The 23,122-nt window shown below is 37.2% G+C and overlaps 1 protein-coding gene across 1 annotated transcript; it reads left to right on the forward strand.

The window, feature by feature from the left end:
- Window positions 1–21,619: 21,619 nt before the first annotated feature.
- Window positions 21,620–22,791, forward strand: LOC121251421 (MLP-like protein 423). Its single transcript, XM_041150673.1, has 2 exons — window positions 21,620–21,890; window positions 22,384–22,791. The coding sequence occupies exons 1-2, from the start codon at window positions 21,719–21,721 to the stop codon at window positions 22,665–22,667; spliced, it is 456 nt and encodes a 151-aa protein (XP_041006607.1). The 5' UTR covers window positions 21,620–21,718; the 3' UTR covers window positions 22,668–22,791.
- Window positions 22,792–23,122: the final 331 nt, after the last annotated feature.

Here is a 23,122-nt window from a genome sequence, read left to right on the forward strand (position 1 = left end):
GATCACTGTGTTAAGCTTTAATTTAAATTATGAAACTTGTGTTTAAGTGGAGTTGTGATGTACTTTTATGGATTCAAGATCTCGGTGCAAGCCTTGAGGTTCTTAGCTATTTGCTTTTGTTAATCTTGAAACTTGGTAATGATATAGTTAAAATGTGCTAAAAACTAGCTAAAGCTTGAATATGATGATCATGAGTAAGCTATTTCGAGAAAATTAGCGAGCTACATAAGGATTTAGTCAAAGACTCAGGAGTGAAGGAAATGCATGTTTCGGGTTGTAGGTAGTGGTATGATTTGAATTCTATCTCTTTGATATCATGAACTAGTTGCTTAGTGTTATGTAATACCATCTAGAAATGGGTATGCAACATGTTAGAAATTAGGATATGTGATTCATTGAAGTTCTTAGTATCAACTTGCAAAAGAAAAGATAGGAACATCATGCTAAGTCTCGGGTTGTGATATGTGACTATGTTGACTATATTATGTGATAGATATTTGGTTATGACATGAACCTTGGGTGCGAAAATATTGATAATCTTTGATTTAGTTTATTATAAGTGTTAAACTTGCAGATCAAGAGATTTCAATATGATTTTAGGACTAAATCACACTTAGTGAAACATGGTGTAGTATGTGTTTTAGTTTTGGTGAATTCCTTGTAGTAATTGCATGATTCATTAAATTATAAGTTCAAGAATAGATTTAGAATAGAAAATACATAGGGTTTGTAAAGTCTTGTGAATTTTGGGGCTAGATTGCAAATAGTTAAAGTTTAGGGGCATATATGCAAAGAGTGCTCAAAGAGTGTTAGATTCTGTAATTGCCTTTGATAACGTGATTCCTAACCTTAGATATATATCTCTTATTTCTGCCCATGATGATTTATAAAACTCAAGAATTTTGTAAGTTCACTTCTAACTTACTCTCGGTATATGCTAGTATGTTAAATAATAGATATCGTGCTAGTGATTCATGTATTACTTTTAGTTCTGATTAGTATCTAAAATATTTATGTCAAATCATATTGCCATCTGTGATGAAGCATGGCTAACTGTCATGAAGCATGAATATCTATCATGAAACATGAATGTATGTAATGAATTTCGAGTTAAGCATGAAATTAATTTTTTTTTTCACGAACCCAAAGTTAGGATGAGGGATTATCCTAGTAGAACTCTCTTGTCCACTCGAAAGTGTATAAAATGGAATGGAATCCTTTAGGTTGATAAAGAATTGTCAACAGGTTTTGAATGAGGTCAAAAGATTCCCGGAGATAAGTCAAAATCACCTAACACTGGTGGGTTTCATGAAGACTCATGGTAATGGTTAATTCGACCTATCATGAGGAAAAACTCTAATGACATACTCACAGTTGGTCTAAGGACCTGTAATGTGGTGCGGTAACCAGTAAGAGCACACGGTCCATGAGGAATTGTGAGGCTTCCACTCTCTGTTAGAACAAGACCTATAATGAACTAGATCTTTTTACGAAAGCAAACATGTTATGAGGTATGAAACTCTTATGACAATGATGTTACTTTTCTAGTAAAATCAAGCTCATGTCAATCATGCATAGATGTCATATTTATTATCATGCATGCTTTGTAAATTGATGGTAGATTAGTGATATAACTTGCTGAGATGTGTAAAATCCTCACTGTGGTTGTTTCAACTACCATTCCCACCTGGAATGGTAGAACTTGTACCAGATTATCATGAAGAAAGACAAACCAGCCTCGACGAGATAAATTAGTGAGAGGCTAAGTCTGGTGGATCTAATGGAGACTATCCTTCAAATTTTTAATGTCATTTTACTATTGGACGAGATGCGCGAACAACTCAATTTGTAGCTTAGGAACTATGTAGTCAACTATAACGAATGAGTTCCTACTCCAGTACTATGTTTCTTTTGATTTAAGGTTATGTTTTGATGGAAGTTGAACCAACTTATGTATTAATGTTATGAAGAGTATTTTGGGATTTAGTATATTCTGGTGCAACTTATGATTGAAATAAAATAAAATAAAATAAAAATATTTTTGCTGCGATTATTGCATAGTGCTAGAAATATGCTAGGTGTATTGCGTATTATCTATCATGAATAAGGGTGTAATGGGTACGGTTTTTGAGAAATTTTAAAACTGAACTGTGTGTACCGGTTTTGAAAATTTAAAACCGATATGGATCGATTCATCACCAAAATCGAAATTATAGATTTTTTCGATTTTGGTCCTGTCTGTTCCGGTTTACCATTTACACATGTGACACTATATATGTTTAATATTATAATTTTTTAATACTAAACTTAATTGTGAGAATTTAACATTTATTGTTAACAATTACTAATTCTTTAATGCTCAATTATAGTAGTATAATATAAGTAGCGTCTAACCTAATAGTGAGATTAATAAACTTGAATAATAAGATTAAAATAGTATAATTAGTGTCTAATTATACTAGTATATTAAATTTATGTTATAAGATTAATAGACTTGAATAATAAGATTAGAATTTCATGTTATATTAATTAGAAATGTAGCATATAATATATATAATAATAATATAAAAATTATATATAATATAAAAAATTAAAAATATATATGTACTGGTCAAGTTCAGTTTAAACTGGTTTTCACAATATGAAAACCAGTACCGCACCGAACCAGTTACAAACTGGACCAAACCCACCGGTTCGGTTTGGTTCAATTGGTTTTCCGATTTTTTCTTACACTCCTAGTCATGAACGGGGTTATGTAACCTTGTGTGGTGTGTCTTGACACTTCAGTCTCTGTCAAATCCCAAGTTTTATTACTAGTGTCTTGTATAGGCTTGAATTACAGAAGTATTGAGTTGGATTTTTAATGTGCTACACATGAACCTATGTGTATCAAGAAGAGACATATGACCTGTGGTACACCACCTAGAAATCCAATCAGAGACAATGATCAAAGGGAGCAGAATCCTCTCATGGATGGAGGACACGCCATGGCAGAGGCTATTTGCCAAATGATGGAGATGCTGAGGGAATAGTTGCAATTGTTTTAGAGACAAATGCAGGAACAACAAGCATAAAGGCACTGATCGGAATCATCACAAGTATAGCCTAGAGGTTGCCCCTATGAAAAGTTTCTAGTGTATAGATACCTAAACTTCATGGGCACTAAAGGACCCATGAAGTCGATAGTTGGTGGGACACCATAAGGCAACTATTGGTGAGAGAGTTGGGAAACATTGCTGCATTAACCTAGGGAGGGTTCAAGGAAGAATTTGATAATAGATTATTCCCAGAATTAGTTAAGCAATAGAAGGTGTATGAATTTGCATCATTAATAAAGGGGAGCATGTCAGTTAAGCAGTATGCTGCCAGATCTATGGAATTGGGGAGATTCACACCTCACTTGATTTCTACGTTGAAGATGCAAGCAAAAAAGGGGGCTTATAGCTGAGAATCTGCAGCCAAGTTGACTGCTTCTGAATCGATAATTATCAAGAGCTAGTTAACATGGAAACAATTACAGATATGCCATGAGGGCCTATTTTAGGTGTGGCCGGCTAGGAGATATGATTGGAGATTGCCCCAATAATGCTCACAAAAGTGGAGCTGCCATCAACATAGACAACAAACCAAAGTTGCAGGCCCAAATAACAGCTCGAGTGTATGTTGTCACTTTGGGAGATGTGAATGCCAACGCTCTAGAGACTAAAGAAGCTAGAGTTATCACTGATATTTTTGTAGACCTCTTAGCCATTAACCTTAGTTTAGATTAGTTGAACTATGGTTAATAGTAGTATTACATTATTGTTGATGTTAGGTAATGTCAAACTGTTGATGTTTACAACTTGTGCATTGTTTGATTCGGGAGTGTCGTAGTCTTTTGTGTCTGTAACGTTTGTACAAATATGCAGTTTGCAAACTGAGATGTTGCCCCAAGAAGTAGAAGTAAAGATTCTTGATGGGAGTACTGTTTCTTGTACTTGAGTAGTTAAGGAGTGCCCTAAAGGAGTGAAAGGAAAAATATTAAAGGCTGATTTGATGGTATTCTGTCTAATGGAGTTCCATTTGATTTTGGGGATGGACTGGTTCTTCAGACATTATGCTAAGATAGACTGTAAAAAAAGTGAAGTCGCGTTTGAGTCGACTAATGATATTAAGGTTAGTTATGCAGGAAGGTTAGTTAGAGCTACCCCTCTCATAATTTTAGCCTTACAAGTTAGAAGATGCATTGCGGAAGGTGCATCGGCGTATTTAGTGATGGTCGTTGAGAAGTCTGTTGGGAATGGAGAGGTTCAGGGAATACCTCTGGTAGAGGGCTATCCTGAAGTCTTTGTGGACAAATTTCCTCAGTTACTGCTAAATGAAAAGATAGAGTTTGGAATAGAATTGGAGCCTATAATGGCTCCGGCTTACAAGGCACCATACCACATGGCTCTAGGGAAGTTGAAGGAGTTGAAGGCACAAATAGAAGAGTTGCTGGAGAAGGGGTTTATCAACTCAAGTTCTTTGCCCTCTGGTGCATTTGAATTGTTCTTAAAGAAGAATGATGATTCATTGAGGATGTGCATTGACTATAGGGAGTTGAACAAGGTGATGATAAAGAACAAGTATCCGTTGCCTCGAATCGATGACCTATTAGATTAACTACAAGGAGTTTCAGTCATCTCGAAGATAGATCTGCAATCTGGATATCATCAACTGAAGGTCAGAGAGCAAGATGTTTCAAAGAATTCTTTCAGGATGAAATGCGGCCACTACAAGTGTTTGGTTATGCATTTTGGGTTAACCAATGCTCCTGCGACATTCATGGATATGATGAATAAAGTATTCAGGCCATACCTGTATAGCTTTGTTGTCGTGTTCATCGATGACATTATGATCTATTCGAAGAGCAAGGAAGAGCATCAAAGACACCTTGGTTTTGCTCTGACCAAACTTAAGGAATGGGCGTTGTACGCCAAACTCAATAAATGTGATATCTGGCTCGGAGAAGTAAATTCATGGGACAAATGATATCTAGTGAATGAGTAGCTATTGATCCTAGTAAGGTACAGGCGGTGATGAGTTGGCAGAGGCCGACCAATGTATATGAGATCTGGAGTCTCTTAGGACTGCCCATATACTACATGAGATTCATAGAGGGCTTTTCCAAACTAACGGACCGTTTACTGCACTAACCAAGAAGAATGCTAGGTTTGTATGGAGTGAGAAATGCGAGCAAAGTTTTCTTGAATTAAAGAGGAGGTTGACAACGACACCAGTTTTGACTTTGCCGGAGTCACATATGCCTTATGTAGTATATAATTATAAACATCTAAGGTGGCCCTTGGATGTGTGCTGATGCAAGAAGGATGAGTAGTCACTTACACTTCCCATCAGTTGAAGATCCACAAACATAATTAGCCTACTCATGATTTGGAGTTAATTGCAGTGGTATTTGTCATGAAAATTTGGGGACACTACTTGTATGGTGAAAAGTATGAAGTATTAACGGATCACAAGAGCCTCAAATATATTTTCAGTTAGAAGAATTTGAATATGAGGCAGAGAAGATGGCTTGAAAAGATTAGTGACTAACAATGTGACATCAAGTACCACTCGGGTAAGGCAAATGTCATGGCTGATGCTTTGAGTCGAAAGATTCGTACTGAAAATTCTTCAGTTTCATCAGCAGAGATGGAGTCTCTTTTAAGTAGTATGAGGAGTCAGATGATTGGAAACCATCAATAGGATCATGTTCTGGCCTCAGTATAGGAGACTATAACTTTGGACTAGGAGGAATTGAAGAATCGTCAAAGGGAGGACAATTAACTTTTGGAGATTATACGTAAGATAGAAAACTTAGAAGGTCCAAAAGAATTTGGGATCAGAGAAGATGTTACCTTGTAGTATACGGATTGTAGAGTGATCCTAGTTGACCTAAAGTTAAGGGATGGAAGTTTGAGGGAAACTCATCATACTCCCTACATAGCCCATCCCGATTGCACAAAGATGTATCAGGATTTAAAGCGGCACTTTTGGTGGGAAGGAATAAAAAGAGTCGTGGTGGATTTCATAAACAAAGTATTTGGTGTGTAGAGTTGTCAAAGCAGAACATTAGAAGGTAGCAAGAGTGTTACAACCACTACCGATCATACAATAGAAGTAAAAATATATTTCTATGGATTTTGTAATGGGATTACTGAGAACCGCTGTTGGAAATAATTCTATTTGAGTGACAGTTGATCATTTGACTAAGAATGCTCACTTTATACCTATCAAGAACATCGACTCTATGGAAAGGTTGTCCAGGTTGTATGTGTTAGAAGTAGTACGATTGCACGGAGTGCCAAGGACTATTGTGTCAGATAGAGAAACTCGTTTTACATCTCAGTTTTGACAAAATCTGTAGAGCTTGATGGGCACAAGTTTGAAATTTAGTAGTGCCTACCATCCTCAAATAGATGGACAGACCAAGCGAATTGTACAGACTCTGGAGGATATGCTTAGAGCATGTGTCCTAGAGCACGAGGGTAACTGGGAGAAGCAACTACCTCTGGCTGAATTCGCTTATAACAATAGTTTGTAGGCCACCATTCAAATGGCATCTTACAAAGCCTTGTACGAAAGGAAGTGCAGATCCCCGCTATATTGAACCAAAGGCTCACAACAAGAAATAAAGGACCAAGTCCAATGGATTAGAGAAAGGATGAAGGTAACTCAAAGCCGGCATAAGAGCTATGCCAATAACAGAAGGAGGAATTTGAATTTTGAAGCTGATGACTGGGTTGCACTGTTTAGGATTTTGTTGTAATAAAAGTTTTCATGATTTTAAGTCACAAAAAGTCCAATCGAATGGCGCCATGTGGCGTCTAGCATGCCATGCCATTAACCGGCTATCACCATGCCTTGTAGGATGTCCAAGTCAACCAAGAGACACTAGGAAACCTCATTGACACATGGCATCATCACCACCCTCTATCTGAACCTCATTTACCTATATTAAGCTTGGTACATTTGTGTAATGAGCTTGAGTGTAAAACAAGACAAGGCCATGCTTTTCTTATAAAGCCTAACACACTTTTTGAGCACTATGCCCTGCCTTTATAGCCTTGTACCTGGTTCCCATAACCTTCTCCAGATCTGAATTTCACATCCCAACCACCCAACACAACACACACTCAGGTGGCTTTCTTTCACACACACATGCACACACGCAAGTATATTTTTGCAAGCAACCTATCCCATGCTTATTACAACACCATACCCTACCCTTGTACCAAGTTTTTCCAGCTAGCAACTCGCCTTGCCACTTAATCAATCCGCCCCTCACATGCCTCTTGTTACTTCACCAATTTCTTTTTAGCACAAGTCTTATTTCACAAGTGACAAAGCCCATTGTCCTACACTATACTGAGCCATCAATCCCCATCTCTAGTCCTTTTTTTTTCCCACATCCACCCCTCACTCATCCTTATTTGGTCATCCTAACTTACATAAGATTAAGCACTTCAAACTTTCCAAAAGAGGAATATTGAGTGAGTGAGAGAGAGGATGATAGAGAACAAGTCTCATTCTCCAAGTACAAATTTGGTAATCCCATTTCCCGATCCCTTCCTTTTCTATTTTGAGTACTCAAGTTCGGCTAGCATGGTTGTATGTTGTTTGGAGTTGTGAACTGGAGTGCAATATAGGCTTAGGCTTTACTTGATTTCAGTTTTGATGAAGTTGGTGACTTGTATTTTGTATCAAATCTTGGTTTGAGCTTGCAACACATGTTCTCTCACTCAAAAGTTTGCAAGAATCACTTAGGATTAGTGAAATTGAAAGTTAGTGTGAGCTTTCTTGGTTAGTTGATTTTTCTTGACTCTAAAGTTTTGGTTTGGTGAGTGGATCCTCTAAACCCTTTTTAATGGAAGTTAAATCTATGTGTTAAGCTTTGATTTGAAACATGAAACTTGTGATTGAGTTGAATTGGTGATGTATGTTTATGGATACATGATTTTGGTTCCAGCTTTGAAGTTTTAGCTATTGACTTGGTTTAATCTTGAAGCTTGGTTATGACATGGTTAAAATGGTGCTAAATCCTAGCTAAGGCTTGACGATGATGATCATGGGTGAGTTACTTCAAGAAAATCAACATGCTATATAAAGATTTAGTCAATTATTCAAGAGTAAAGGACATGCATGTTTCGGTTTTAGGGTTTGTGGTATGAGTTGTATTCCATCTCTTTGATATCATGAACTAGATGCTTAGTGTTGTGTAATGCCATCTAAAAATGAGTACTTAGCATTTTAGAGATTAGGATGTATGGTTTATTGAAGTTCTTAGTGTTCATTTGGAAATGAAAAGCTAAGAACACCGTGTTAACTTTCAGGTTGTGTTTTGTGACTATGTTATCTTTATTGTATGATGGAGATTCGGTTATGATTGAAAACCTAGGATGCCGACATGTTGTTAATCTTTGTTTTAGTCTATGTTTTAAGTGTTAAACTTGCGGATCAAGGGATTTCAATATTATCTTAGGCCTAAATCACAGTTAGTGAAAATATAGTGTATCATGTATTTCGGCCTTGGTGGATTTCTTGTAGTACTTGCATGATTCATTAAATTCTAAGTTAAAAAATGGATTTAGGATTGAAAACACATGAGATTTGTGAAGTTTGGTGAAGTTTGGGTTGAATTGTAATTATTGAAAGTCCAAGGAATTATTTGCAAATAGTGCTCTAAGAGTGTCAGATTCTGGAAATTTCGTTAATAGTGACTGACCTTGGTATATCTCTTGTTTCATCTCGTGTTGTTTTACTAAACGCAAGGACTTTGTAGGTTAGCTTCTAACTTACTATCGGTATATGCTAGTATGCTGAATAATAAATACCATGCTCAGTGATCCATGTTTTATTTAAACTATCTTCAATGTTCGAAACATTTATGTTATACGTTGATGCCATATGTCATAAGCATGAATATTTGTCACATAGCATTAACATCTGTCATGAAGCACGCGAGTCTGTCACGAATTTTAAGCTAAGCATAAAATTAAGTTTAAATCCTGAACCTAAAGCTAGGATGGAGAATTATCCTAGTGGAACTCTCATATCCACTCTGGAGTGAATAAAATGGAGTGGAATCTCCTAGGTTGACAAAGAACCGTCAACACGCTTCAAATGTGTTAAAACGATTCCCAGAGTGAAGTCAAAGGCACCTAACGTTGGTGGGTGCTGCTAAGACTCATGGTAATGGTTAATTCCAACTGCCATGAGGTAAGACTCTGTTGACGTATTCCCAGCTGGTGGATGAACTTGTGATGTGATACGGTAAACACCAGGAGCACATGGTTTATGGGGAACCTTGAGGCGTCCACCATCTGTAAGAACAAAAATAAGAATGAACGAAATCTTTTTAAGAAAGCAAGCATGTTATGAAGTATGAAGCTCTAATGTAGATGATGTTATTTTTCTTGTAAAAGCAAACTCATGTGAGTCATGCATATACACCATGTTTATTATCATGCATACTTTGTAAACTGACGGAAGCTTAGTTACATAACTTGCTGAAATTGTAAAATCTCACTATGGTAGTCACAACTACTATTCCCACCCTGAATGGTAGAAGTTGTATGAAGTTACCATGAAGACAAATGAACCAGCCTCGACAAGATCGATTAGTGAAAGGCTAAGTTTGGAGGACCTAATGGAGATTATCCTCTTATTTTTGTAACGTTATTTTACTTTTGAGAGCCGAGATGCGTGAGGCGCTCAACTAGTAGTTAAGAACCTATGTAGTCATCCGTAATTAATGAGTTCATACTCCGGTACTATGTCTCCTTTGAGTTAAGGTTATGTTTGGATGGTAGATGAACCTATTTATGTATTAATGTTATGAACGGTATTTTGGGATTGAGCTTTGTTCCTTATCATCCCACACACCACACACCACATTTGTTTTTATTTTATTTTATTTTGTTTTGTTTTTTTTCATGCTAAACTAATTGAGTTCTTCTACTCATCATCCCTATATCACATACTTGCCAAGAGAAAGAAAAATAAAACAATAAAATAAAAAATCATGTGTAATGTGTAGTGTAGGGATGATGAGTAGAATTTTTCTTTGGGATTAGTCTATTCTGGTGCAACTATTGATTGAACAAAAAATAAATTCACTGCGATTATTACATATTGCTAGAAGCATACTAGGTGCATTGCATATTATATGTCATGAACGGGAGTATATAACCATATGTTGCATGTTCCGATACTTCAGTCTCCGTCAAATCCCATGTGGAGGTTGGGGGCGTCACATTATGGCAACCCTGTTACTACTAAAAGACTAGGAAATTGGCAATTGCTTAGAGAGTTAAAACCCTCGTATAATAGGGCATGGCTATGTGCGGGGGACTTTAATGAGATTCTTCATCAACATGAGAAATATGGACAAGCTGCCAGACCTTATGCTAAGATGGAATCATTGAGAAAAGCCATGGAGGATTGTGGTTTAAGTGACTTGGGTTACAAAGGGGATATAGTTACTTGGAGTAATAATAGAGAGGGGAATGATTTCACCAAAGAAAGACTTTACATAGCATTGGGAAATTCTAAGTGGCTTAACCTCTTTATTGAAATAAGTGTCAGCACTCTAGTAGTTTATAGCTCAGACCATAGTCCATTTCTTATCTCAATGAGAAATGGGCTGGAATTGAGATAAGAAATGGACTGGAATCTATCAGAAGGAATAGAAGAATTTTCAGGTATGAAGTAAGCTAGGGTAGGAGAGGGGAATGTAGTGATTTAATCAATGAAGTAAGCTTGGGTTTGCTATCCAAGGTCAAATAATTATCTGAAAGCAGCTACAAAAGGTCTGAATAGGTGCAAAACTAGGTTGGTTAAATAGAGCAAGGAAGTACAAAGAAATTTGAAGGGAGCTACTAAGGCTAAATTAGCACAGATTAAATCTCTCAAAGAATCTAACCTTGGTTGTCATACTGTGGAAACAAAATAGTTACAGAAAGAAATGGCTCTTCTGCTTGAAGAAGATGATCTGAAATAGAAACAAAGAGCTAAAAGAAGATGGCTAAAGGAGGGAGACAGAAATACAAAATGTTTTCACAAATATACTTCTCAAAGAAGACATACAAACACTATCAATAGTATCACTGATGGGGATGACAATAAAACTACCTCTTCAAAGGAGATAAGTCAACTTTTCCAGAATTTTTACCAAGAGTTGTTCATTACATCTGAGCCTAAAGGAATTGTAGAATGCTTGCAGCTTATGCTTTCATTAGTTATTGAGGAAATGAAAGAAATGTTGCTTCTAGAATTTTCTGCCGCAGATATCGAAGAAGCTATTTTCAAAATGAATCCTTTAAGTTCTCTTGCGCCAAGAAAATTGGAACATAGTTGGCAAAGATATTTGTGATGCAGAACTGGCATCCCTAAACTCTAATAGATGGACATATGAAAAAAATGAGACTTTTATAGTTATGATTCCAAAGACAAAAGATCCCACAAAAGTCTCTAAGTTCAGGCAAATAAGTCTCTGCAATGTCATATACAAAATCATTGCAAAAGAGCTGGCCAATAGATTGAAAACTTTAATGCCAATGATCATTTCCTCCACCCAAAGTGCCTTTTCCTTGGGAGATTAATATCTGATAATGTGATTGTTTCCTATGAATCTATGCACACATTGCAAAGTAGAATGAAAGGAAAAGTTGGATACATGGTCTTGAAATTGGATATGAGTAAAGCATATGGCAGGATAGAGTGGAACTTTCTTAAAGCTATTATGGAAAGGATGGTTTTGCCAATAAATGGATTGGTCTCATTATGAGGTGTGTCTCCACTGTTTCTTATCCAGTATTACTAAATAGAGTTTCACAAAGAGCTTTCAAACCTTCAAAGGGAATTAGGTAGGGTGATCTTGTATCATCCTACCTGCTTATCTTATACTCAAAAGCTCTTAGCACACTATTGAGTAGAGCTGAAGAAATTGGTCTAATTAATGGCATTACCTTGGTAAGAGGATAGCTCCACATTAATAGCTTGTTTTTGTGCAGATGACAGTTTGTTGTTTTGCCATGCTAGATCTTTGGAATTGAGTAGGCTACTCAGTCTACTGAAAGTTTATGAACAAGCATCTAGCCAGAGATTGAACAAAGACAAAACATCGATCTTCTTCAGCTTCAATACTAGGAAAGCAACAAAAGGCATAATCACTAGCATTATAGGCATCTGATCCATAGGTTCCTATGAAAAGTATCTTGGTTCACCAGCTCTAGTAGGAAGATCATGATCTAAATCTTCCAAAGGTATTTTGGACAGGTTGAGGAGTAGATTAAGCAACTGGAAGCTAAAGTTTCTCTCTTAAGCTAGAAAAGAGATACTGATCAAATTAGTAACACAGGCCATCCTTACCTATAGTACGTGAGTTTTTAAACTTCCCAAAGGCCTACTGCAAGAAATTAACAAACTTATGCAAGGTTAGTGGGGGAACCAAATAGGCCAGGAAAGAAGAATTCATTGGACTAAATGAGACTAAATAAGGAAGGCAAAGTCGATAGGTTGGTTGGAATTGCAAGATTTTGAAAATTTTAACCTTGCAATGTTAATAAAATAAGGATGGAGGTTGCTACAAACCCCAGATTCACTTGTTGCTCGAGTTCTCAAACTTAAATATTTCCCTAAAGTTGATTTTCTTCAAGCAAAGTTAGCAATCCATATTTTGTTTGGAGAAGCATATTATCAGCACGATCCTTTCTTTCAGAATATGTAAGAATCGAGTCAGAAAAATGGTTTCCTCAACCAAATTCTTTCAGAACTCGGAGTGCAGTGAAATTTCTAGATGCAAAGACTAAAGTTGTTGAAGTTATCGATGCAAACAAAAGAGTTGGAATCTCAATTTGGTCAAAGAATTTTTTGCAAATGCTGAAGTAGAGATCATTTGTCAAATTCCCATAAGTCACAACACCGGACCAAATAAGGTGGAGGTGCACAGAAAATGGATTCTTCACAATTAGGAGTGCATATCATCTTCAAGGTGAAGTGCAGAGCAAATTACAAGGCCAAACTTCTCAAAGCAACACAAAAGGTGAAAGATAGTCTAAGATTTGGAAGCTGACAATCCCAAATGCAAAAAAGGTTTTCTTATGGAGAGCTTGCCTAAATGTGTTGTCTACTAAGCTAAATTTTTTTAAAAAGAAAATAGTTACTGCCCTTCTGTTTACAAGACCCATAATCTATTGAACATGCATTATGGAAATGTGTTGCTGGTGTGTGAGGGCAATGTTCAAAGAAGATTCAAAAGATGAGAGTTATCAATATCAAACTTAAGGAAACTATGGAAGAAATGTTGAGAAGTTGAACAAGGAGGAGATGGAAGAAATGACAGTAGTGCTTTGGTAACTCTAGGGAAGAAGAAATGATTATGTTTTTAACGAAGTTCTCACCCACCCAAATTCTCTGTTGCATCATATACACTAGTTACTGCAAGACTTTAGAGACTCTCAATGTAAGGCTACTAGTCAGGCAACAATTTCTAATAGTCAGATAGGTGGATGGAAAGCTCCCCAAGGGATAATTTCAAAATCATTTGGGATGCTGCAATAGATAGGGTGCACTAGTACTGAAAGATTGGAATTGAGATTATAGTTCGTGATTGGGAGGGCAATGTTATGGCAACAATGAGAAAGAAGAAAGATTTGTTTCAAGATCCTCTGTTAGGAAAGAATTGTGCAGCCCTCCAAGCAACAATCTTCAGCATTGATTTGGGACTGAGGAGAATAGTACTAGAGGGAGATGCAATTAAAGTGGTAAAGGCTATTTCAGGATCAGTGGTAGATTTGAACTGCATAGGAATGCTCATATCCGATGTCAAATATAAGCTTCAAAGTTATGCCCAATGGTCGGCTAGACATATCAATAGGGAATCAAATGTAGTTGCTCACACTTTGGGAAAGAATGCTTTAGACATTCTTGATTTTATTGTTGACACAGAGGAAACTCCACAGTGTATTCATTCTCTTTTGTAGTGGTCTTTATCAATGAAAGTTGATTGGTTTAAAAAAAATGAATCCATCCCCAATCACAAGATATTAAGCAGGATGACCAAAAATCTCAAATAATTAGAATCTCAAATGATTCTAGTTTATCCATCTCCATCCAAACTCTTGAAACTATTGAATGGGGACAATTTTTTCTTAAATTATTCGAGGTACACTTGCATTGTCAAGGACCTATGCCTTTTCTGAGATTAGTTAGAACTTATTTTTCCAAGCAGTTGTTGGTTTGGTCCACACCCATGTGGGCAACCAACCAAGCACTGTGGGTTGCCAACTTTCCCACTGAAAGTTGCCAACCACCTAGCCAAAAGTATGCCAAAATATTGAACAAATTGGCTTGTGTTCAGACCATCCAAAGGTGAAGCTTTGACCTATAAATGGAGGGAGTTGCAACGGTGTAAGATATCCTCACATAGGTGAGTGATCAAGGCAAGAGGTGCTGGGACAAATGTAACGCATGGGGAAATAAGAAGGAGCCTTGTGCTCATCTGGAGGCCAATTGAGAGATAGAGAGGTTGTTTTGTCGAGCGTTTGTAATTTTGTACAAACAGATTGAAATCAGTTGTTTTCACTTCAGTGGAGTAGGCAAATTGCCGAACCACTTAAATATTGTCTCTATCTTGTGTGTGTGTTTCTGGGTGGTTCTGGCACAATAAATTAGTATCAGAGCTTCGGTTCATGCTACCTAGAAAATTCAAGTTGATCGAAATCAACTTTTGACCACACTAGGAGGTCCATCTCGACAAGACAAACACGTTGCCGTAAACGGCATCGAAAATCGATGCTGGAGGAGTGTTAGGGACCTCGGTCTAGTCCCTAAACATTGGGTTCTCCTCGCCTTGGTTCTTCTTGTGATGACCGATTGCCTTAGCCCTCTTGCTTGAACTTTGAACAATAACGGCAATGTATGATGGTAATGATGAGTTCCTAGGCTGATGAAGGTATGGTGTTTAATGGCAAAATGGTAATGATGATGAGTTCGGGTGATCTAAGTGATGAATATGGGTGTTTGATGCTAAGTGGAAAGGCTTGAAGGTTACCCTTGAAATTGGGACCTTTTGGATGATGATTAGGGTTGGTATGGTGAAGTATAGCTAGGGTTTTGTGTGGTGGCTAAGGATGATTTCGAGATTGGGAAGAGATGGACTAGGGTTGGAGTCTAGGATGAGATGCTAGGGTTTGGAATGATGTGGAAGAATGAGGCCAGGGTTTGGTGGCTAGGGTTGGAAGGTGTTTGAATGAGTCTAGGGTTGCTCATTGACTTTAGGGATTGATTAAAGATAAGATGAGGAAGATAGGATTTGGATAAGGTAAGTGGATGAAGATGGATGGTGTTTGAATGAGTCTAGGGTTGTTCCTAGAGTTTAGGGATTTGGAGATGAAATTTAAATATGGTAAGATAGGATTGGGATATGGCAAGATGATGTTAGTCTTTGATTGACTTGGGAGATTCTAAGAATTGAGTGATTCTAGGGAAGTTCCTAGAATTAAGGGATTGGCTAGGATAAGATAAGGAAGATGAGATTTGAATATGGCAAGAGGTTGGAAGTCTTTGGTTGACTAGATGGATTGGAAGAATGGAGAGATTTTTGGGATGAAGTGATTCTAGGGAAGTTCCTCGAATTAAGGGATTGGCTAAGGCAATGGCTGTATTTCGAATTTGGATTACTTGGAAGATGGAAGATGAGCTCCTAACTTGTAGGAGATGATTTAGGGATTGGTAAGATTTTGAAAAGATAGAGATGATTGAGGGAAGATTCCTAAGTGGTAGGAATCTATCAAGGAAAGGTATGGTTTTGGTTTTGGTAAGTGAAGAAGGTCTTAGTTGACTAGAGTAATTCTAGGGGATGAGTGATTTGTGGGATTGATTGAGTGATTAGGTGGATGGAGAGATTTAAGGCATAAGAGATGGAATGAAATTTCCTAGGATCAAGGGATTGGGTGGTTTGAGTGATTTTAGGGATGAGTCAACTTTCTTAAGATTAAGGAAGTTGCCAAGTGGGACTCTTGAGGGATGGCTAGGTATGGTAAGTGACTAATATGGAAAGATGGTGGCATGGAAATTTCGGCTAAGTCAATGGATTGGATGAAAGATGGCTAGGGTTAGGATTCCTAGAGTTTAGGAAATCCTTATGGAAGGCTAGGGTTATCACATAAGGCAAGATTTGTGTATGGCAAGATGGAGGCTAAGTGGATTTCGGCTAGGGCTAATGGCTATGATGGATGAAAGGTAAATATTGGATATGGACAACTAGGGCAAACACTATAGTGATTGAATTATAGTGTATGAATAGACTGAATGGAGCAATAGAAATATATGGATGAACACGCATGAACAAGATGGATGAACAATATGGGTGAACAAAATGGATGAATAATATGAATGAACAAGATGGAAGAGTATAATCAAAGGATAAATGGACTCAACAAAGGAATACGAAAACTTTCTTTTTGGTTTATATGGATATTTTGATATGCAAGAAAAGATATGAACATCAAGGACAAATGAAGAACATGATGAACAAGTGATAAACACTCAAGAACAAAGTAAACAAAAGATAGCCAATTCAACTAAGATTCACGAATTGCACATAGATGAAATAAACATTTTTATTGATAAACTTGAAAGTAACAAAGATAACAACAACTTGGATTCACGAATTGCACCAAGTTGCAAGAACAAGATAAGTTGAATCACACCTATTCACGAATTGCAAGGTGATGATCCTCTACTAGGGATTCATGAATTGCACCCAAGTAGCCCAAGTGCTAAGCACCGAAGGATGATCTCAAGAACAAGTCTACCCACTTAGGAAATTTTCCAAATGTTCAAAAGAAGTAAACTAAATGCCTATTTATAGAGAATACAAATGGAAACCCTAATAGGTCACTTGATAAATAAAAATAAATAAATAAATAAACAAGTGATAGTGGTGTGGAACCCATAGGGGCTCGCGACATTGGCCTTGGTGGCCTTGGCTGGCCCATGCATGCCTAGGACCATGTCCTAGGGCGGTTTTTGATGGGGTCTTGACAAGGAGTCCACATGCTCCTCGAGAAGATTGGAGCATGTGATCCATGTGCCAACGGTCATCCAGAGGTTGAAGATGAGTGCAGAACATGCGCCCACATGCCCCCACGCACTCTAGAGGAAGAAGATGTGTGACCACACGTCCCCACGTGCCCCCATGCGCCCTAGCATTGACCAACGTGTGACCACCATGCTCCAAAGCTCCTCCACGTGCACACAGTGCTGTCCTCGCCCTTGCCCCCGCACATGCATCACACGTGCCAGATAGCCTGCTGCTCTTGTTGATTTGGACCGTCCAAAATTTTAGATCTAATTCGGGCTAGATCATTCTAGACTCATCCGTACTGTTGGAATATATGGCTTAAATCAGAGTTAAGGATTTCAGAAACTATTAAAATTTTGAGCTAGCCTAGTTTGTAAGAAAGTAGTAAGAAACATTCAAAAGAAGAAAAATTCAGATTTGAGAAGAATTTTGAATATTCTTTTTGAATGATTGAATGAATGAATTGGTTACAAAAGAATGGATATAAGGAGTACTCTGTACAACCTACCTCTCGAGCAAAATGAATATTCACAGCTCTGTACATAACAAACTCTACCACTAAAACTACACACCTCATCAAATAGCTCAGCAAAGGACAAACAAACAAACTAACAAAACAAAAATACATAAAAGCCTATGGCTAGTCTTCATCTTGTAAGCTGAGTCGAGGGCCATCTTGTAAAATGAGTTCATCACCAATTGAATCAGTGGACATCAGCTGATGATCATGGAGATCATGATCATCACCATCATTTTCCAATATATAAGTTTGCTCGACAAAGACATATATCTCATGCACTCTAACAAGTCGTTTTTCTTGATTGGGACATCTTTCACGTGTCTAATGAAACACCCCGTAGAGTTTCAAATGATTTTTTATCACGTGTCTAGCGAACAAAAATATATAGCTTTTACTCGATCAAACATCTCACAAGTTGTCTAGTGAAATCTTTGCAGAAGCCTTGATCAATTCTACATCTGATCATGGATGTGTAACTTACTTATTGTGACTTGAAATTTCGGTCAATTTTCAACTTCAATTCAATTCAAATCTGTAACACCCAGGCCAAGCCTGAGTCTGCTTTTTAAATATTTTTGGGTTTATGTGTATGAAAAGCCCATTTGATACTAACGAGAAACTTTTTTTAAAAAGATTATGGGCCCAATTTTATTTTATTTTATTTTTTTGCAGGTATCAAATTTTTTTTTATTAGGCTTGATAATTAGATTAAAATCTTTTAATGGGCCAAGTGAGAATTGGCCTGAAAATTTTTTATAGGATAAGTTGTATTATTTTTAGAGGTTAAGTCGAGGCCTATAACTCACTGAGAAAGCCCAAACCTAGTATGCCCAAAACCCATGCCGGGTGAACCAAGGTTTAGTCTCCACACCATGCATGTCTCCTCTTTCTCTAGGGTTTTCAATCACCTGATATATATATATATATATATATACACACACACACACACACAGAGACACAAACGCATGCTATACATTTCACTCACACACCTTACATAAATCATCTTCAACCTATGCTAGGGTTGCCACCGCCTGGGTTTTTGGTGAAACAACTCTTCCAAGTAGGTGCTGACAAAAGCCACTAGCCCACTGCCCAGCCCATGTGAAAACCGGCTACCACCTTAACTTTTTCCCTATAAACCGTAGAACCCACGCACCCACATCACCACCACCACCACCACCACCACCACCTCCCTTGCTCCTCCATAGCACACTACACGTCGGAAACAACCAAAAAGCCCTTATTTTTCCACATTCAAAATAGAGCATGGCTCTCTCTTAATTCACCCTAGTCGCTGCCCCTCACCAGAGCACCACCATAGCCAACTGCACTGTTGTAAACCCACAGAGTGAGGACCTTGGCCAGCAACCAGGAACCAACACCAAAAGCCTCTGTTTCTTGCACCAAAACATAGAGGACCCACTCTCCACTATGAGCCCCTGCAAACCACTATTACCGAGAGCCCAACCACCTCGAAAACCCCACAGAAATTGCCAACCGTTTCCACCTCAAGTCCATCCTCCTCCTCATGGTAAGCTATTGTCATCTTCTCTGTTTCTCCCCCTCACGCCTTTTTCTCTCACCGTGTCCTCTCCCTCTCTCGCTCATCTCTCTCTCTCTCTCTCTCTCATCACTTTATCTCTCTCTTAGTCCCATGCCGCCATGTCGACCAACTTCGACCTCCACCCATCTCACTGCCCGTCGCGACTCTCCTTCCCTCTCGATGAGTATGGACACTTTTTTGGTACACAGTTTGGGTTGAGTGTGTATTGAGTCATGGCTTATCTTAGTTTTCCCAAACAACCCAAGCATACTTATATATATTCCCAAAATACCCTTGTAAGCAGGCTGGTGATACGTTGGGCTTGGTTTTCATTTACTCTGTGAAGGATTCGCTTTAAGTATAAATAATATTACAGAAGATATTTAGGATTTTAAATTATATTACTTAGTATTAGAATTTTTATAAATAAATTTTCAAAAGTAAATGTTTAATTTTATTTTATTTTTTACATTGTAAATATGATTAAGTCTAATTTTTATATTAAATGAAGCATTGTTGTTTACTATAATAGACTTCGTTATGATCATGTAAAGTAAATATTAAGTTGGATGTGTCTTTGCACGTGGCCAGCTTACTTTTAATGGAATGAATATGTTAGCCATACAATCTATTTCTTCAGAAAATCATTTAGAGTTTAGGGTGTTAGATGGAGAAATCAAGTGTATGTTGATTTCTTTGGGAAGTAATAATATTTTAGGGTTAAGAGAATTTTAGATATTTAGGAAAAATAGCTTATTTTAGAATTTCAGGTTTAAGTATCGAAATACGTTCGATAAAAAATTTACAAAAGCTATGTGACTATTTTATAGATGACGATTAATATTTGCTCGGCACTGTTGTGAAAAAATTATGAAAAAGTTAAGAAGTCCAGGTAAGTGGAGTTCCTATGATAAACTTTGCATCAAAGAAATGAACTGGAGTAAATTTTGGAAGATATGCTTGTTTTGTTATGAAAATAAATTTGAAACAACCTCAGTTATTTGTTCGGCATTACTCATGAAATTCTGTATAAGAATAAAGTATTTTCTAGCATGATTGATGCAGACATGAGCTATTTTGACATTTTATTTTTGAACTGTGCAAAAGAGAGCGAATATGAAAATTTGTGCATAAATTATATCTTTGTGATTTGGTTATGTTATTTTTTGAAGATGTTCTGTACTCTGATATGATATGATATAATTTCTGAAACTTCTTGCATGACATTCTGTTTCTATTCCGTTTTGACCTTACCATGAGTGTAAAACTGTGGCCTCTGTTTGGGTTGGTATCAACTTTTCTATTTCAGGTGCATCCACTTTGGAAGCAAAGTGGTTTTATGCGTGATTTTTTCTATGTGTACACTCGGGGCGCCGAGAATAATAAGGAGAAGATTTCACATTCTGTTTCTGCTCGGTTGGCCGCCTAGGTTTGGACAACCCTATCACGGGAGTTAAACATAGAATTATGTTCTGATGTGATGTTCCAGTTATAATGTGCCAAAAGAATTTTAAATAAGAATATTTTTGAACTTTCGCTCTGTTATTTTTGATATCATGTTTTGATTCTGCATTCTAAAAATAATTATATTTTGTTCTACATTTTGAGCTCTATAAATGCTCATATTTACACACTAGTATATGTTCTTTACTTACTGAGTTGTTGATAAGTCACCCCTTATCTCTACAACATTTTTAAGATAATTTTGATGCATCAGCTAGAAGTCAAGAATATGGAGTACTAGCAAGTTTTGATGATCATAGAAGATTAAGTGCCATAGGGTATAAGGACTTTGTTTTTGGAGAGTCTTAATTGTTAGTGTTATTATTTTATGTTGCTTTGATATTTTGAGCCATGGATATTTTTGAGTCTTTGTTTAGATTTTAATGTATTTTATTGAGGTACTTTTTTTGTGTCTTTATGGAGGAACATAGATATTTGTGTTGAACAAATAAGTTAAAATTTTATGGAGTCTCTGGATTATTTTTAATGTGTTATTAGAGATGATTTTAGGTAACATGAGCTAACTCTCCGGACCCATGGGGACGGGGCATTTCAGTTGGTATCAGAGCCTTAGATTTGAGGTTTTGCAGACTATAGTATATGAGGTTTTGGGTTACCGGTGGACTTTAGGGTATAATTTTTTTTTTTTTCGGATTTGATGTCTAGAACTGTGCGGACTGCAAGGATTAATCTTAGCGCTTGATTGTGTTCTTTGAATGCAAGTTCATATTCAATTTATGCGTGGATAACTTTGCTTTCCAAGTGGCAGTTTGTTGTATTTTAAGCATGCTATGATAATAGACAGACATGATCCTATATTTTAAATATTTCATCAACCAACTCAAAGACCTCTTCTAAAATAAAGAAAGCAAAAACCAAATAAAAGCAGAGAGATGAGACAGAGATAGTACGTGGCTTGATTGCATTTTCCTTCGATGAAAGAAATGTCCACCTGGAGAGAGCATCTCTTTCCCCGTGTCCTTGTATATAAAGTCCCCATTCTCATCCTGAAACATACCACAGAGAGAGAGAGGAGAGAGAGATGAGAAGCATGAAAGGGGAAGTGGTGCTCAATGTTCCTGCCGAGAAGGCCTGGGAAATGTACACAGACAACGAAATTATTAGCAAAATAAATCCGGAAATGCTTGCCCAAGCTGAATACATCAAAGGAGATGGCAGCCCCGGGAGTCTTAGACGTTTCAAGCTCGGCCCTGGTAGTATCTTTCACTCTCAAAGCTCGAGTATCTGCGAGTCACCCTTTATTCTCTCTATATATAAATATATATATATATATATATATATATATATATATATACATGCACTTCCGTTTGGCATGATTGATATCTTACCCTATCTCGTTCCAGCTCAATTGAAGTGGTAGAGATAATAAATCTTAGAGTCTTTCAGCAAACAAGAACACTTCTCTACATATAGGTAAAAATAAAAAAACAAAAAAATACTTGACCAAGTTGAGGATCGATGTCCAAACTCTCAGTCATCAAAAGCTCCCTAGAATGACAATTTCTAACTTGAGTTCAAGTCCTAAATTCTATCGACCTTATTTCTTAAACCGATCTAGCCAAAAAAGAAAACGAAAAAAGAACAAAACCCATTGCATTCATGGCAATATTAGTAGCATAATTTTGGGTATTGAGATTCCAAAAGGAAATTAATAACTAACCACGCAAAATGTTCTGTACTTTTCAGGTGTCAGCAAATACGTGAAAGAATCAACTCAGAAGATAGAGAAGGTGGAGAAAGGGAAGTCGGTAACATATAGTGTAATTGGAGGTGATCTAAATAGGATGTATGAACCATATAAAGTTACCTTCTCATTTATACCAGTGCAAGGAAAAGAGAAGGAGATGTGCGTGGCTGAGTGGAGGGCTGAGTTTGAGGCATTGACGCCGGCAACGCCTCCACCAGAACAGGCGAGGGATGCAGCTCTGGGTTTCCTCAAGTGGTTTGACAAGTTTGAGCCATGCTTCTAGCTAGCCACCTTGAATAAATGAGCCATGTAGAACTATAACATGTACTGTGCTACTTTGTGTTTTATATTACGACTCTGATCATAAAAATTTCTTAATGATCAAAAGCTATAAATGTTAAAGTACACTCCATGCATGTGGGGAATTAAGTACTCGATGATGTGGTCCTGTCATGATTGGTTATGTTTGCCTGCTGATAAACAATTTCATCATACGTGTGATCATTTTTGGAGAATCTGATATCCCAAAATATACAGAGTTGTATGTGTGGGCTTTCTGAAAAGGGAAAAAAAAGGAAAAAGAAAAATGGGAATTATTATTGTAGCCGATTAGTGGTAGTGAAAGGATTAGCTATTGAGTACTCCAACTCTCTCTACAGATCATGAGTTCTCCTTAGTATCCAATAAATCCCTTTACATTACTCAATCTTTTGGATACAAATATATAGATTACCTCTA

This window comes from Juglans microcarpa x Juglans regia, chromosome 2S, assembly GCF_004785595.1.
Source record: "Juglans microcarpa x Juglans regia isolate MS1-56 chromosome 2S, Jm3101_v1.0, whole genome shotgun sequence".
Classification (NCBI taxonomy): domain Eukaryota; kingdom Viridiplantae; phylum Streptophyta; class Magnoliopsida; order Fagales; family Juglandaceae; genus Juglans; species Juglans microcarpa x Juglans regia.

Coding starts and splice junctions, on each gene's coding strand:
- LOC121251421 (XM_041150673.1), top strand. CDS start 21,719: ATGAGAAGCATGAAAGGGGAAGTGGTGCTCAATGTTCCTGCCGAGAAG. Junction 21,891..22,383: donor ACGTTTCAAGCTCGGCCCTG/GTAGTATCTTTC, acceptor TGTACTTTTCAG/GTGTCAGCAAATACGTGAAA.